The sequence below is a fragment of the Hippopotamus amphibius genome, chromosome 5 (genome assembly GCF_030028045.1).
Source record: "Hippopotamus amphibius kiboko isolate mHipAmp2 chromosome 5, mHipAmp2.hap2, whole genome shotgun sequence".
Taxonomy (NCBI): domain Eukaryota; kingdom Metazoa; phylum Chordata; class Mammalia; order Artiodactyla; family Hippopotamidae; genus Hippopotamus; species Hippopotamus amphibius.
The window spans coordinates 174,514,540-174,530,039 of NC_080190.1; the positions used below are offsets into that span (position 1 = coordinate 174,514,540).

General features: G+C 50.6%; 1 protein-coding gene across 1 annotated transcript in view; it reads right to left on the minus strand.

Annotated features, from left to right (window-relative positions):
* The window catches only part of LOC130854340 (serine/arginine repetitive matrix protein 3-like), a 31,914-nt gene extending 16,414 nt beyond the window's left edge, over positions 1 to 15,500 (minus strand). The window contains exons 1-2 of the mRNA XM_057737032.1: positions 15,288 to 15,500; positions 14,366 to 14,738 (exon numbers count right to left, since the gene is read on the minus strand). Coding sequence (XP_057593015.1) covers positions 14,366 to 14,738; positions 15,288 to 15,500 — 586 coding nt within the window. The remainder of the gene's footprint in view (positions 1 to 14,365; positions 14,739 to 15,287) is intronic.

Genomic DNA, 15,500 nt, shown 5'->3' on the forward strand with positions numbered 1-15,500 from the left:
ATTTCATGTAGTTCAACTTTGTATTTACACTGAGTCGTGTCTTAATCACAACAAAATGTCTTTGAGACTAACAAGGACTTCCTTTTCAATCACCAGCCCTAGGATCTCAGTGCAGAGAAAGTAGCATTACCTCTGAGTCAAAGTTCAGGAGCCTAAACGGAGGACATTTTCTAGACTCTTTCATGGGGTCTAAACCCAGAGGTCAGAGGATTCCAAACAACCTTCTGACAAATCCTCTGGCTTCAATGCTCCACCCACCCATCGTCACATCTCACCGCCCGCACTCCCACCTTAACCTGCTTCTCTCACCCTTCCCCCACTGCCTCTCGCGCTCCACTTGCTCACGTCCCCTCCAACTGCGGGACACTCCAAGGCTCTTTTCCCTCTACACCCTACCCTATGACATCCTGGTTCTGTTTCCACTGTTCCCACTACAATGTCTCCGTAGCTAAGTCCCAAGTCTCTGCCGACCACCTCTCCCCCAAATGCCAGGTCCACCTCACTTTACAAATGCCAGGCAGGCCTGCCCCAGAGAGTGTTCCCAATGGAACTCTCCTCCCAGATGGCTTTCCCAACCACCCCACGCACGTGCAGTGGGTCCACTTCTGTCCACGACACCACACTGCTCTGGCCCCCAGGCTCAAAGGTGTGGGGTGCTCCCGCACCCTCCCTCAGCCCCAGGTCCCTACCATTGTCCATCCCATCCATGAAACGGGGCACTGGCCATTAGCTACCTGCTCTCACAGCATCATGGCCTCTCATGCCGGCCTCTGGTTAAATAACAGAAGACTCTCCATGCTTTCAGTCTTCTCTCCTCCAACCCATCTCACCCCCACTGCCAGATTCAAGAATCTCCCAAGAGGACAGCCAACATCACCTCACCTCACTTTCATCATGGTAAACATTCAATTGTGCCCCCCAAATGAAGGGACACTTTTTATACTAGCATCTTCTGGAACTATGCTGTTCAAAAACAGTTGCCACTTGCCACTGTGGCTACTTTAAATTAATTAGGATTAAATAACATTCAGGACTTCCCTGGTGGTCCAGTGGTTAAGACTCTGTGCCTCCACTGCAGGGGGCTCAGGTTCGATTCCGGATCAAGGAACTAAAGTTCTGCAGGCTGGGTGGTACAGCCAAAAAAAGGAAAAAAAGAAACCACCGAAAAAAAAAAGATTAAATAACATTCAACATCCAGTCCCATGAGTCACATTTCAGGGCCCAACAGCCATGCGTGGCTAGTGGCTGCCGTGGTCCTGGACCGCACAGCTGTATGAGCACGCCTGCCTTGCCATCCTGGTCCAGACTCATTTCCCACGTCCACTCTGTTCCAATAAAAACAGGTTGCTAACTGCTCCTCCATTATGCCTCCCACCTGCCAAGCCCCACTCTACCTGGTGCTTGTTCCCCACCCACGGGCTCCCACCCTCCCTTTCTAGGCAGCTCATCCACCCATTAGGCAGCAGTGCTTAAGGTCACCCACTCCGTCGGGCACTCTCAACTCTGAACGCTGTGACGCTAATTCCCATCATTCAAATGACTTTAAATTTTAAATTCTGTGTGGCAGCGGCTGGTAACACCTGCGCTCCTGATGGGTCTCTTAATTCTCCCACTATTTACTTCCCCGTTCATGCATTCATTAGCTCATTCCAGAGATATCTACTTTGTGCTTGTGTCAGCATTGTGCTAGGCTTTGGGCGGACAGTGATGGACAAAACTGGCATAGCCCCTGCCCGCACGCTCTGCAGGAGAAAGAGACAGTGAACAAGCAAAAGTGAACGCACAATCACCAGCTCTAGTAAGTGCTATAAAAGAACAAAGCTCTACGATGAAGAAAAGCAGGAAGGACCTACATTAAATTGGTTGCAAAATCACCTCTGAGGAGGAATCACTGAAGGTGAGGCCTCCAAGAGGAGGAAGCAGGGCCCCAGGACACCAGCAGGGACCCCGGGCACCAGGAACTAAAAGGTGACTGCAGAGACACAAGGCCTCAGAGAAAGCATTACAATTTTTAATTTTGTCCTAAGTGTAAGAGCCACTAAAGGATTTTAAGCAGGGGAGCAACATGATACAATTTAAATTCTAAAACAACCTTGCTGTCTAAGGTGAGAACCAGCCACCAGACAGGGCAGAAAGTCCGTGGCGCTGATGCAACAGTGAAGTGGACTGTCCCAATCTCAACCCAGGCAGCGCCACCTGGGGCCGAATGGGGCTCTGGCCCCGGTGGGTCCAGGCTTGCCTGCTGGCTGCTCTTGGGAGACCTGCTGATAAGAGAGGCTCTCAGCTCTCAGCAGGACCACCTCCTCAGGGCGTGGGCCGCTCCTGGGCTCTTTCCTACCCACCTCCCTCCAGCCTCATCATAGCCCCAGGGCGGCTAGAGGATTCCTCACCAGGCCTGAGCTGGAGACTCCTCCCTTCCCGTTCACTCCCACTCTGAATAACAATCCGCACACCTCTGGGCCACTCACTCAGAAGGATAAAGAAGAAAATGGAAACAGCCTGTCACCCCACAAAGCACCGTGCCCAGCCCCCTGCTACCTGGTCACCTCAACCTCCCTGGGCCGTTTCACACCTCCTCCCCCAGAACCTCCAGCATCTCCTCCTGCCTCCTCATTCTCGACAGAGAACCTGCTTCCTACTCTAAGAGCATCAGAGGGTGATGCCCACAGGCCTGTGATGGACCCGCACACACCCTGGCCCTCCTACCACCCCCAACTGCACAGTGACCCCCCCCCACTCCGGGAAATCTCCTTCTCCATCATTTCTTCCTCGCTAAGGGAGCAGTCCAATCAGCATATAAACTGTCATTTCCTGCATCTTAAAAGACATGAATAAATAACACTTCAATGCCCCTTTGCAGCAAACATCCTTGAAAGAGGTGTCCTGTACTCACCATCTCCAATTTCTTCAGTCCATTTTCTCATAAACCCACTCCAAACGTGCCTTTCTCCCTCCAACACACACAAAGCCTAGAATCTGCTCTTTCAGATCACCAATGACCTTGACGCGGAGACCAAAGGCAGTTTCTTGTCCTTGCGTCTATGACCTCACAGCTCAGGGTACCAAAGACTATACCACCCCCTCCCTCCCATCCACCAAGATCATGCCCTCCTCCCCAGTATCCCCCCAACTTGCTCCACCTTCACCCACCCCACCAGGACTCCCCAGGCTCAATACCTGCATTGCATCTCCAAGCCCGTGATTCCCCACCTACCTGCTCCTCTCTAACTGCCAGACCCCTGTGATGTCAGATTTTCAACTGCAATTCCTGAGCTGCCCCATGCAATTCCACCCAGAAATCTTAATGGTTAGACTCAAAATATGTCCAGAACCTCAACAAAGAAAATAAAGGAAAATGAAGAAACAAAATTAAGAATAAAACAAAATTAAGAATAAAAAATATACTTCCCAATTCCAAGTCCTGTTACCACACCTGTTACCACTGTGGGTGAACCACTACCCATGTTGCCTGGGTTGCTGCAGCCACCTCCTAACCAGCCTCCTCGCCTCCTCCCTCAACCCACACTCTCAGGCCCAGCCCCCTGGGTCCCTTGGCCATCCCTCAAGCACAGCACATTCGCTCCAACTCCTGGGCCCTTGTGTTGGCTGTTCCTCTGCCTGGAACCCTCCTCCCCACAGAAGCTCACCTCCTCCATCTGCTCTAACTCTGCTCAGACTCCTCGTTTTTGTGAACGAGGCCCACCTGACCCCCTACTGAGACTTGCACCCCACGTCCCCATCTCCCTGGCCCTCCTCTGCTGTTTCTCTGCAGCACTGACACCTCCTGACATAGAGCAGAAATCACTTTCTGTCATTCCACGAGGGCGAGGACTGGCCTGTCTTCTTCACTGCTGTGTCCCAGTACTGAGAACAGTCCTGCACACAGAAGTCTCCATAAAAGCGTGTTTACACCCTGAGGTCAGGGCGGCCACACAACAGGAAACAAGTGTGCCTCTGAGGCTGAGAAGGAAAGGCCCTGCACCCTGGTGCTGCCCCAGCCGTGTGACCTGCGCGAGGCACAGCCCTTCGGGCTTCAGGGTCCTCCACTATCAGGTGGGACCAAGAGCACACAGCACACGGACGGTTCAGAGGCCGAAATTACATAGAACACAGCGAGGGGTCAGAACAGCACCTGCAACATACACACCAGGTCACAACAATGGCAACAGGCACCAAGTATCTTCAAAACATTTTTCCAAGACTTGCTGGACAGTAACAGCTTCTTAGACAAGGTGACGGTCAGGCCACTGGGCAAGCTAAACAGGCCAGCCAGGTGCATCAGGGAAAGCACGTTTGTAGCCGTTTTTTAAACTTCCTCTCAGAACTCAAAAAAGCTAGTGAGTTCTTGGTCCCTGAAAACTGACAAACACTAGAGGACAGAATAGAAGTTATACTTGTTCACTCCCCATTTTTTCAGAAAGAATTTTTTAATGAACGCACTAAAATTTTTGAAGAGTGTAATTTTTATTGCTCATTTAGAACTATCAACCCGATGAGGAGAAAGAGAGCAAGCATATGAGCTTCCTTATACGTGCACTGAATATCCCTGTTACGACAAACAAGACTCTAAGGCAGCAGCCATCTCCAGGGAGGAACCCGGATGGCCAAAGGGTAAGGGTGGGAGAAACTTTTCACACTGCACTCTTTAACACCTTTTAAATTTTGAACTTTTGTTCAAATAGAAAAAAGGAAAAAGTTTTAAAAGACTCATTAGTAATGAAAAATCTGAAAATGAAATTAGGAAAATAATTCTATTTACAATAATAATGAAAAGAATAAAATATTTAGTAATAAATTTAACAAAAGAAGTGCAAGCACACTGAAAACTACAAAACATTGTTGAAGGCCTAATGGCAAGATATCCCATATTCATGGAATATTCACCTTAACATAAAGATGGCAAACCTTTCCAAATTAATCTACAGATTCACTAGATCCTTATCAAAATTGAGTTTATTTTTGCAGAAATTGATAGGCTGAACATGAAATTCAGGGGACCCAGAAAAGCCAAAACAATTCTGAAAAAGAAACACAAAGTAGAGGACTCACACTTTCTGCCTTGGAAACTTATTACACAACTACAGTAATCAAGACAAGGTGGTACAGGCACAAACACACCGACCAATGGAAGAGCTGAGAGTGAAAAATAAACCCTCAAATTTACAGTCAAGTGATTTTCGACAAGGGTGTCAAGATGATTCAACGGGGAAAGAATGAATTGTCTTTTCAACAAATGGTGCTAGGACATCTGGACATTCATGTGTAAAAGAACAAAGCTGGACCCCTACCTCACACCATATACAAAAAATTAACTCAAAATGAATCACAGACCAAAATGTATAGATCAACAATGCATAAAGCAATGTATAAAGACAGAAATGAAAGTATAACAGCTAAAACTATAAAACTCCCAGAAGACAACATAGGAGTATATCTTCATGACTTGGATTAGATACACCAAAGTACAAACAACAAAAGAAAAAAAATTGGAATTCATCAAAATTAAAAACTTTCTGCAACAACATGGATGGACTTGGAGGGTATTAAGTGAAATAAGTCAGAAAGAGACAAATACTATATGATATCACTTCTATATGGAATCTAAAAATAAAACAAACTAGTGACTATAACAAAAAAGAAACAGACTCTGAGATTCAGAAAATAAACCAGTGCTTATCAGGGAGAGGGAAGGGGGCAGTATATGGGCAGGGGATCAAGAGGTACAAACTACTATGTATAAATGAATAAGCTACAAGAATATTGTACAACAAAGGGAACATAGCCAATACTTTATAATAACTATAATGGAGCATAACTTTTAAAAATTATGAATCACTATGCTGTACACCGGAAACATATAATACTGTACATCAACTACACATCAATTTTTTATAAAGAGTTAAAAAATAAATTGCTGATATTCTTCTTCAAAAAAAAAAAAACTTTTGTGTTGTGAACACCACCATTAAGAAAGTGAAAAGAAACACAACACTGAAAATCAACTACTTCAATAAAAATTATTTTTAAAAAGTGAAAAGACAACCGATCAACAGAATGAGAGAATACATTGCAAAATCATATTTGATCAGGAATTTGTATCTAGAATACATACAAAACACTTATAACACTGTAATAAAAAACAACTCAATTTAAAAATGAGCAAAGGATCTGAATAGATACTTGTCCAAAGATGACATATGAACAGCCAATAAGCACATGAAAAGATACTCAACATCATTAGCCACCAAGGAAATGGAAATCAAAACCACAATGAGAGACCACTTTACACCCACTAGGACAACTGCAATAAAAAAGACACAGAGGGACTTCCCTGGTGGTCCAGCGGCGAAGACTCCACGCTCCTGATGCGGGCGGCCCAGGATGCAACCCTGGTCAGGGAACTAGATTCCACATGCATGTCGCAACTAAGAGTTCACATGCTGCAACTAAAGATCCCACACGCGGCAACGAAGACCCGGCGCAGCCAAATAAATAAACACACCACAGTTGTCAACTGTGTGGACTCTACGTTGTTCCCTGCACTGGACTCTAAGCTTCCAGAGGCAGGAGCCTCACCACTGCGTTACCAGCCCTGCACCCCATGAAATGAACGACCAGATGACCAGAAAGGCTCGACCACCTGATCCAACCTCGAGCATGCTGCCGCCATTGGAGCTCACACCCCTCACTCTGGAGCCCCCGAGCACCCACATGTCTCATGCTCAGGAGGAAGCTGGCAGGGTCGTCAAGCATCGAGCCCAAGCTTCTCCCATTACCCATGGGACCTCCACATACTGAGCACATGTCAACTCCAGTTTGTAAATTCCTAATGTTAGTACTCTTTAAGGACTAAGTAGCTAATGTGAAAAGTGTCGTGTCTTGTGCTCCACAAGGGACCCCATGCTGGGCTCACCTGCATCCCGGGTGCAGCAGGCAGGCCTGCAGATAAGATGCTGCCCTTCAGGGTGCCATCCCAGCCCTCAGCTTCGCCAACATGCTCGCTGGCTCCCTTGCTGATCTCCCGCCCTGCCCATCCCTGCCTCACTGGACACCCCAGCCATGAAGAGCTCTGGAAGCTCACGCACACCGCGCTGTATCCAGCTCATACCGGCCGCCCCCACCCTGGGCACTCTATTCCTTTGCCTGGTTAACACCCCTGAAGACCTCGTCAGACACCGCTCTTTTCTAGATGAAAATGCTACCTAAACTCTTTCTGCACATCCCTGCAAACGAGGGTCTCTGGGACCCACAGTGTTACCCCCTCCCAGCTTTTAGGAACCAGAGGCTACTTCTTGGGCTTCTCAGAGTCAGAAGAAGTAGGAATCCTCATAGTATGGTTGAATTCTGAATACAAAATAAAAGGCTGACACCACCAAAGTTAAGCAGAAAAACAGTATCTAGAGTCCAGAAGCAGCCGCCTCTATTAGTGACACATGCAATCGGACGCGCAAACAATGTGAAGCCTGTGGCCTGGGAAATTTGTACTGCACACGCTTCACACAATCCCAAAGCCTAGGAAGTACACACTGGCCACCAGAGAAGTCCCAGGAAGCAGCGTAAGGGACTGTAACGGAACCACCAGCAGAGCCTGGGGATGACCTTCCTGTGAAGCTCAACACATGCAGGACCCCCTCCCCCTACCCCAGCCCCCAGCTCTGGCTGGTGCTGGGCCTCCAGGAGCTGCAGGAGGCACCCTGAGAAGCAGCACAGCACACAGGGGAGTGTAGCCCAGGGAGAGACGGGCTCAAGTAGAGGGGCCCAGGTGAGAGGCTCCCAGGCCTGAGCCTAGCACCCCGGGGCAAGGGTTCTGTTCACAGTGTCCTCGGGTCAATCAGTCTGCAACAGGACAGAAAATGTGCTCTGCTCACTTGGCCTCTTGGTGTTGAAATTAGTTTATCAGAAGCTTATACAGGTATAACACTCAGTAATTTACAGAACCTCTGAAGTTCAGTCACACTTCGGTTGCACAACACCCCTTGAAATTTGGCGGGATAGACAGGATCTCATCTGCAGATACCAGCTATGGCTCAGCTGTTAGGCGACTTGATGGACTTTCCTATGATGGACCACGCTCCTCACAGACTGAGTCAAGGCTGAACTCACATCTTCTGCACTGGGAACAAGGCTGCGTCCGCTACACCCGGAGTCTCAGAAACCAATCCCGCAGTGACTGTGCTACCCGCCGGACTCCTCGCCACAACCCCAGGACGGAGTCAACACCGAGGCCTTGGGCCCCCCGCCTTGGAATGCTGCCCCCTGAAAAATCCTAGTCACTCTTATTTTTAACAGCTTTATTGAGATATAATTCACATACCACACAATGTACCCATTTAAATCACATGATTTTAGAGTATTTTCATTACCCAAAAAGAAACCCCACACACCTTAGCTGCCACCCCCAGCCCCTGGCAACCACTAATCTACTCTGTGTCTCTATGGATTTGCCTGCTGGGGGCATTTCACACCCACGGAACGGTACAGAGCCAGACCTCTGCGCCTGGCTTCCTCCACTCAGCATGATGCTTCAAGATTCATCCACGCTGCAGCATCAATCAGTACTTCACCTCTTTTTATTGCCAAGTGACATTCCACTGTATGGACAGAACACACTTTGTTTGTCCGTTCACCAGCTGATAGACATCTGCGTTGTTTCCCCTCTTTGGCTATTATGAATGTGAACTTCTGCGTAGGAGTTTTTGTGTAAATATGTTTTCCTAGTCACTCTTACTTAAAAGAACACATGAAAGGTGAGCCAGTTCCCAACTGAGAAACTCATTTAATCTGACCATGCTATATTATTTAAAATACAGACAGATAACTGGGAGAAATAAATGACCAAAGAAAGTACAGAGTTAAAGACATTAAGAAACAAAAGCAAAACCTGATCTAACAGAATAAACAGTGATTAAACAGAGATGTTACTTCTAGGAATGGGCCCCATAGGCACATCAACGCATGCTGTACCTGCAACCTTATTTTAACTGCACAAAATGCAATATTCACCAGCAGGGCCGGCTTAGGTAAATTATAGCACCTCCACACAGCCAGACACGGCGGAGTCATGAAAATGAATGAACTGGAAAATGTACTGATATGGAGTGACTTCCCAAACACATTTAGTTAAAAAGGCAAGGTTAAGAAACTTGTGTAAAAGAAAAGAGGAGGGAAAAAAAGAATACATATACGTGTTAGTTTGCACAGTTACAAAGTACCTCTAGAAGGAGATGCAGTGGGTACTTCCAGGAGATCAGGCTTCTGCCCGCAGAGAAGGAAAGGAGGCAACAGACAGCTACACTTGCACCCTCTATACCTTCAAACCCTGAATATATTATCTAGTCCAAAAATATTTTAACCTTTTAGGGAGCAAAAATAAACAGAATCTATGAGAATTAAAACATTTACACTTCGGAAAGCAAGAGATGACAGGCCTTGGGTAGCTGGAAGCGGCCAACGGGGCAAACCAATAAAGGCATCTCTCTGCTGCTGTGTCAACCTCGAAAGCACTAGGGTGACTCCCGCCCAAAGCCGTCCATCCCTGCTGATGCTAAGACACAAAGGAAATGTCACAGGAGGCACTGAGTCCACTGCCCTTGAGGTCTCTCCATGCAGAGGGGAGCAACTGGAGGCTGTGCGGAACCTGCCTGGAGCAGGGATGGATGGGGTCCCAGGCAGACCCCAGCGAGGGCCAAGGGCGCTAAGGAGCCACCCAAGCCCTGCTTGTTCTAGGGGAGGAGGGAATGGGGAGCAGGGCTGGGCCTGGCAGTGCTCAGTCAGCGTCTCCAGAGAGCAGGATGCGAGTCAGGGCACACTGGGCCACGAAAAGCGGTCCAGGGGACACAGGGAGCCAGGGAGGAGGGAAGGGCAGCGGCGTGACTGGTGGGCACGCCCTGGGCCTGCTCCTCAGCTGCAGAGCATCCTGGGTGTCACGGGATGCTGAGCAGCAGCTCTGGCCTCCGCACAGTCATGGCCAGCTACGCCTGCTCCCAGTTGGGACAACCAAAAATGTCTCCAGATGCACGTCCCCCGGATAAGAACCACTGTTCTGCATGCATCACATGGAAGCAGCTGCATGGGAGACAGAGGGGAGGTGGTCCACCCAAGAGGCACAGCCACAGTGCAGACAAGACAGGGCACAGGCCCTGATTGGCAGGTGGCCCTGCTGACAGAGGAAAGGTGGACTCATTAAATACTTGGAAGGTACGATGAGCAGGACATGGAGCGGCAGGATGTGGTGGCTGGAGGAAGACCCAGAGCGCCAAGTTTCCAGGTAGGAATCCAGCAGATGACTGTCCTAGAGCACCAAATGGCCAAGGCTGAAAGTGAAGCAGGAGGCAGGGCCTGAGAAGCCTGAAGGGCTTCCGCCCAGGAGTCCAAGGGAAAAAGTGCGGCTGGCACTTTCACCCCAGATGGAGCACTAAACCGGCTCATTTTCTCCCTTGGGGTGGTCCTCGTATTGTCTCCAGTTACTTGGCCACCCTTCTCTGTACGAGGGCTGTTCATTCTACAGCCTGCCCCTGACCGTGGGACATATCCCCTTCCCCGGGCTGGGCCAAGTGACCTGCTTTGGCCACAGAACCTGAGTCTCCAGTTCTAAGCTGAGGCTCAAAGAGATGCTGAGTTCCTGCCACTCTCTTGCCATAAGAATAGCATGTTCCGGGACTTCCCTGGTGGTGCAGTGGTTAAGAATCCGTCTGCCAATGCAGGGGACATGGGTTTGATCCCTCGCCTGGGAAGGTCCCACATGCCGTGGAGCAACTAAGCCCACGTGCCACAACTACTGAAGCCCGCACCTAGAGTCCATACTCCACAACAAGAGACGCCAATGCAATGAGAAGCCTGCACACCACAACAAAAAGTAGCTCCTGCTCGCCACAACTAGAGAAAGCCCGTGTGTAACAACAAAGACCCACTGTAGCCAATAAATAAATAAAGTTCTTTAAAAAAAAAGAAGGAAAAGAATAGTGTGTCCCAAACAAGGGCATGTCCCTGAGACCAGGAATGAAGACTCAGAAAAGAGCCACAAGCAAATGAAATATGAGCTACAAATAAACCTCTGTTGAGTTGTTACTGCAATCTTTCTAGAGAAAGCTGCCCAATAAACTCCCTGAGTTCTTCCTTTTCCAATCCATTCTACGCATCACTGCCAGTTAAATGTTCCTAAACCATTTTATCGGGACTTCCCCTATTAGGAACTAAAATCTAAAGTCCTTCACCTGAGTTCAAAGATCTTCATGTTATCATCCGTATTTCCTCTTATTCCTTATACAACCTTCTAACCCCCACAAACCACACATAACCCATCTTCTTGCCTTTACTCCCAAAGCCTGAAACACCTTCTGTCTATGGTGCTGCAAAGTCCTCAATCCTTTCCCCCACCCACCTCCTACTGAGTGAAGTTCAGCTCAAAGACCACCACTTCCTTGAAGTCTTCCCTCACTCTGCAGCCCCCTGCGATCCTTTTCCCTCTGAACTTCTAGAGCATTTTCTGGAAATGGGCCAGATAATAAACAATTTAGGTGTTGTGGGCCAGAAAGTCTCTGTTGCAACTAGTCAAGTTTGTCAAAGAAGCCACAGATGATACAAAAGTAAACCAGGGTGGCTGTGTCACAATAAAACTTTATTTACAAAGGCAGGCAAAGGGCTGTCAGTGGCTGTAGTTTACAGACCCTTGACTGGAGCAGTGTTTGGAAGGCTAAGACATGAGCATGGCAGAAGCGGGAGTAAGCTAGGGCTGCAGGTCCAAGGGAGGAGGTTCTTCTCAGCAGGTGGAACAGTGTGGCTGCAGGATGGCAGTCAGGGTCAGAAACAACCTTGGAGAGCAGGGCAGGGCTGCCAGATAATGTCAAGGGCGCGACCCAGAGGCCGACGGAGGCACTGTGAGGCAGGTACAGGAGGCAGCAGAGACAGCCAGCGGTTGAGGGTGCAGACTTTACCAGGGGAGCAAGAAAGGTAAGAGGAGAAGAGAGCTGAGGAAGGGGGACAATCCGTTCAGCTCTGCCAGGTGTTGCCCAGGCCCAGCGCTGTGTGCTCCCAGGCTGTGCTTCTGAGACAGGACACCCACAAAGCTACCTTTGAGAGGGAAGGTGTAAGACCCGCAACAAAGGGCCACGTGGGTCAGTGAAAAGGCACAGCAAAGACATTTTGCTAGAAAACTAGACATTTCACCACGAGGATGTTCTCATAGTGAAACCTTTTTTTCATTTTTTCATCTTTACATAGACTTTTTTTTCAAAAGCACCAAAGAACCAGGTAGAAGCTTAACAAGACACTGTACTCACTGTTATTACACTGTACAAGGACAGCCCACCCCAGCACACACGCAGGAGAGAAGGTGGGGATGGCCATTTTAAAATCTGTCTTTAGATATTTTAAAATCTGCTCACAGAAGCTGTTTTGTTACCATTTGTTCTGAACATCAAATGCTCTCAACCTTAAACTCCACAAATGCCAAAAGACTCTACTTAAAGTGGGGGATGTCCCCCTAGTCTTCGTGTCACACAGATAAAGAGGATGAGATGAAGTGACCTAGGTAAGCCTAAGATACTTTCCCAAGATCTGAGAGAGAGAACCATCTCCTTGGGAAACATGACGAGTTTTTCTGCTTTGTTCTGAAGCAAGTTAAGTTATTCCTTCCAACAGCTTAGTGAGACAGCAATGAAAACATCAAGTCCTCATTTTCTGGTGCTCATGCCCTCACTGTCACTTAAGAGTCTGTTAATAAAGTATCTTTTCTGTTACAAGGATAACACTGTGAAGTATAACAATGGCTTTGGTGCTTTAATTCAAGTAGAGAATTATCCAAGAACTGCTGGACATCTGGTTTCTGCCAACAACAATCTTACCTACCTCCTAGGACAATAAGTACTGCAGGATTCTAGACTGGTTCATTAGAAGCGTTATTCTTCTAAAAAGATTTTTAAAAACAGTTCTATATAATTTATCCTTGTTCACTTTTTATAAAGACTGGTTTCTGCAAATGGGACCCCAGCTTGTGTAAGAAAAGAGAGCCACAGACCTCAAGTTAGTGTTAAACTAAGCAGAAACAGCCGACCCAGCCAGTGCGCCTTGGAAACCAGATCTTGGCAACTGAAACGACTACTGACTTTCCTCACACTGGCAAGGTTCCAGGCACAATGCATTCACTGAGTCCCCACAACTACCCTGGGAGCCCAATATTACTGGTGTTCCCATTTTACAGACGAAGAACCAAAAGCAGAGCACAAAGCCCGTAAACAGAAGAGTCACCACTCAAAGGCAGGCAGGCAGTCTGGCTCCAGAAGCCGCCCTCTTCTCCCCTCTGTTCTCCAGCCTCTTGGCAAGACAGCTGACTAGACAAAGTGCAGGCAGGGAGACCCGGGGCCCTGCTCATTCCCCAGCCAGCGCGCGGGGGCTCAGAGTCAGCGCCAAGCTGCTTCAGGGAACGAGTCTCCAGGCTTTACAGTCACACCTATCAAATCTCCTTCCCCTCCCCCAGCGAGCAGAAACACACCTTGCTCACTGTGAAAGCGGAGCCGCTGACCGGGAACCACCTGCTGTTTACAGAGGCACCCGAGATATACAGGGTTCAATTCCCCTCGCTTGCTTCAAAGACAAATCTCCTATTGTCTGCACCAGGGGAGGAACAAGAAGCCTTGCAACTGTAGGTTTCTGCAAAGGTCACAGGAGGTTTGGTTAAACCCTACGACACCGAAGCGGGTGGAGGGGCGCCGCATTTTTTTGCTGCTGAAGGCTGCGCAGCGCCCACAGCAGCTGCTGGTGGGAGCAGCATGTAACACACCCACAGCTGCCGCGGCCTCGCAGCCAGCTGCACGTTTTAAAATAAGAGACGTCCTGACCCCCAGGATGCGCCCAGCCTGCCTCGATCTCGGCCCCCGCACGGAACACTGCCTCCACCCACACCAATCCCGCAACCGGGGCGCAATCGAGGGAATGCCAGCTCCGGGAGGGCCACCCGGGAGAGACGGCGAGGACGCCTCAGCCCGCCTCGCTGCAGAGGCCAGATCGGCGCGTCCCGGCTCCCGGGCCCGCATCGCCCAGACCGCGCCGCGGAAGCGCGCCGACGCCCCGCGCTCCGGCCCCGCACCGCACTCACGCCCGCCCCAGGCCGGGCCGCGCTGGGCGCCTTCCCGCCCCCCACCGCAGGCCGGGGCCCGCACCCACCGCACGCCCGCGCCCCCGCCCCGTCGCACCCTCGCGGCCAGCCCCCGCCCCGGCCCGGCCGCGCCCCGCTCGCCCCTCGAAGCCGCGGCCCCGAATCCTCGCGGGCCGGGCCGGGCCGGGCGCCTCCGCGAGGCCGGGCGGGGGCCGCAGCGCCGGCCTCTCCGCCATCTTCCCGGCCCGCACCGCCCACCGCCCGCGCTCTCACCCGCAGGCCGCGCGCGGGCCGCGCCGCCACAGCCCCTCATGCCCGCTCGCACGCCGCGAGGGAGCGGCTCGTGGCTCTCCCGCGCCGCCGCCGCCGCCGCCGCCCGCTCCGTGCGCGCCCTCCTCCTCCGCTGCCGCCGCCGCCGCCGGCCCAGCGCGCCGCGGCCGCGCGTCCTCCCGTCACCAGCGCAACCCCCCGCCTCCGGCCCCGCCCCCGCCCCGCCCCACAGGCCCCCGCCGCCAGGGGGCGCCGCCGCGGGCCCCCTGCGCGTGCGCCGGCGCGCGGCACGCCGGGAGGCGGGAGGGCCGTCGCGCTGGCCCCGCCCACAAGGCGGGGGTAGGGGCCTGGCGCGGTCACCGCGAGTCCCGGGATGCTGTGGGAGGAGAGGGGCGGCCGCTGGCAGGTGACTCCGACGCGCTCCCTCCCATCCCGCGGTCCGCAGCTCGGCCGACCTTGCCTATCCGATCTCTTCTGAGATTCTTCCCATCCCATTCCGGGCGGTGCAGTTAACATTTCCTACATGTCGGTGTGGGTGTGGTGTCGTTTTACCTACTCAAACCATGCTGGACTTCCTGGAAAAGATTTCACTTTTTCTCGATTCTGGGAAGTTGTCAGCTATTGTCGCTTACAATATTGGCTCTCCTCCATTCTCATAGGTTCTCCCTATGTATCTGTCAGATACACTGGACGATCTGTGTCCTCCGCGTCCCTAGGATTTTCTATCTTTATGCTCTGTCATCTTAACTCTTAGTAATTGCTCAGTTCAGCTCTACTATTGTTCTCTTTAGCGTTTTCTAATCTGCGTTTAGCCTGTTCTTCAGGCTTTTAAAAATTATTACCTATAAAATATTCATTTCCAGAAGTTGTAGTATTTGACTTCCACGTCGATATAAATGGAAGCTAACCAGCCTGCAACTCCCACAACAAAAGGCAGACGCCCACACCGCTCCGTGGCCACAGCCAGGATCCCACCAACACAAGGAACTGCGAAGGGCTGAAAGCTCAAGCTCAGAAGCCCTCGTTGAGTTCCACCACCGGCCTGCAGCTCGCTCCCTCGGAGCGCCTGCTGCAGTGCTCTGCCTCCTGGCTCTCTGATCCGCACTCTCACTACTCCTTGGCTTCCCTCTTGGCCCAT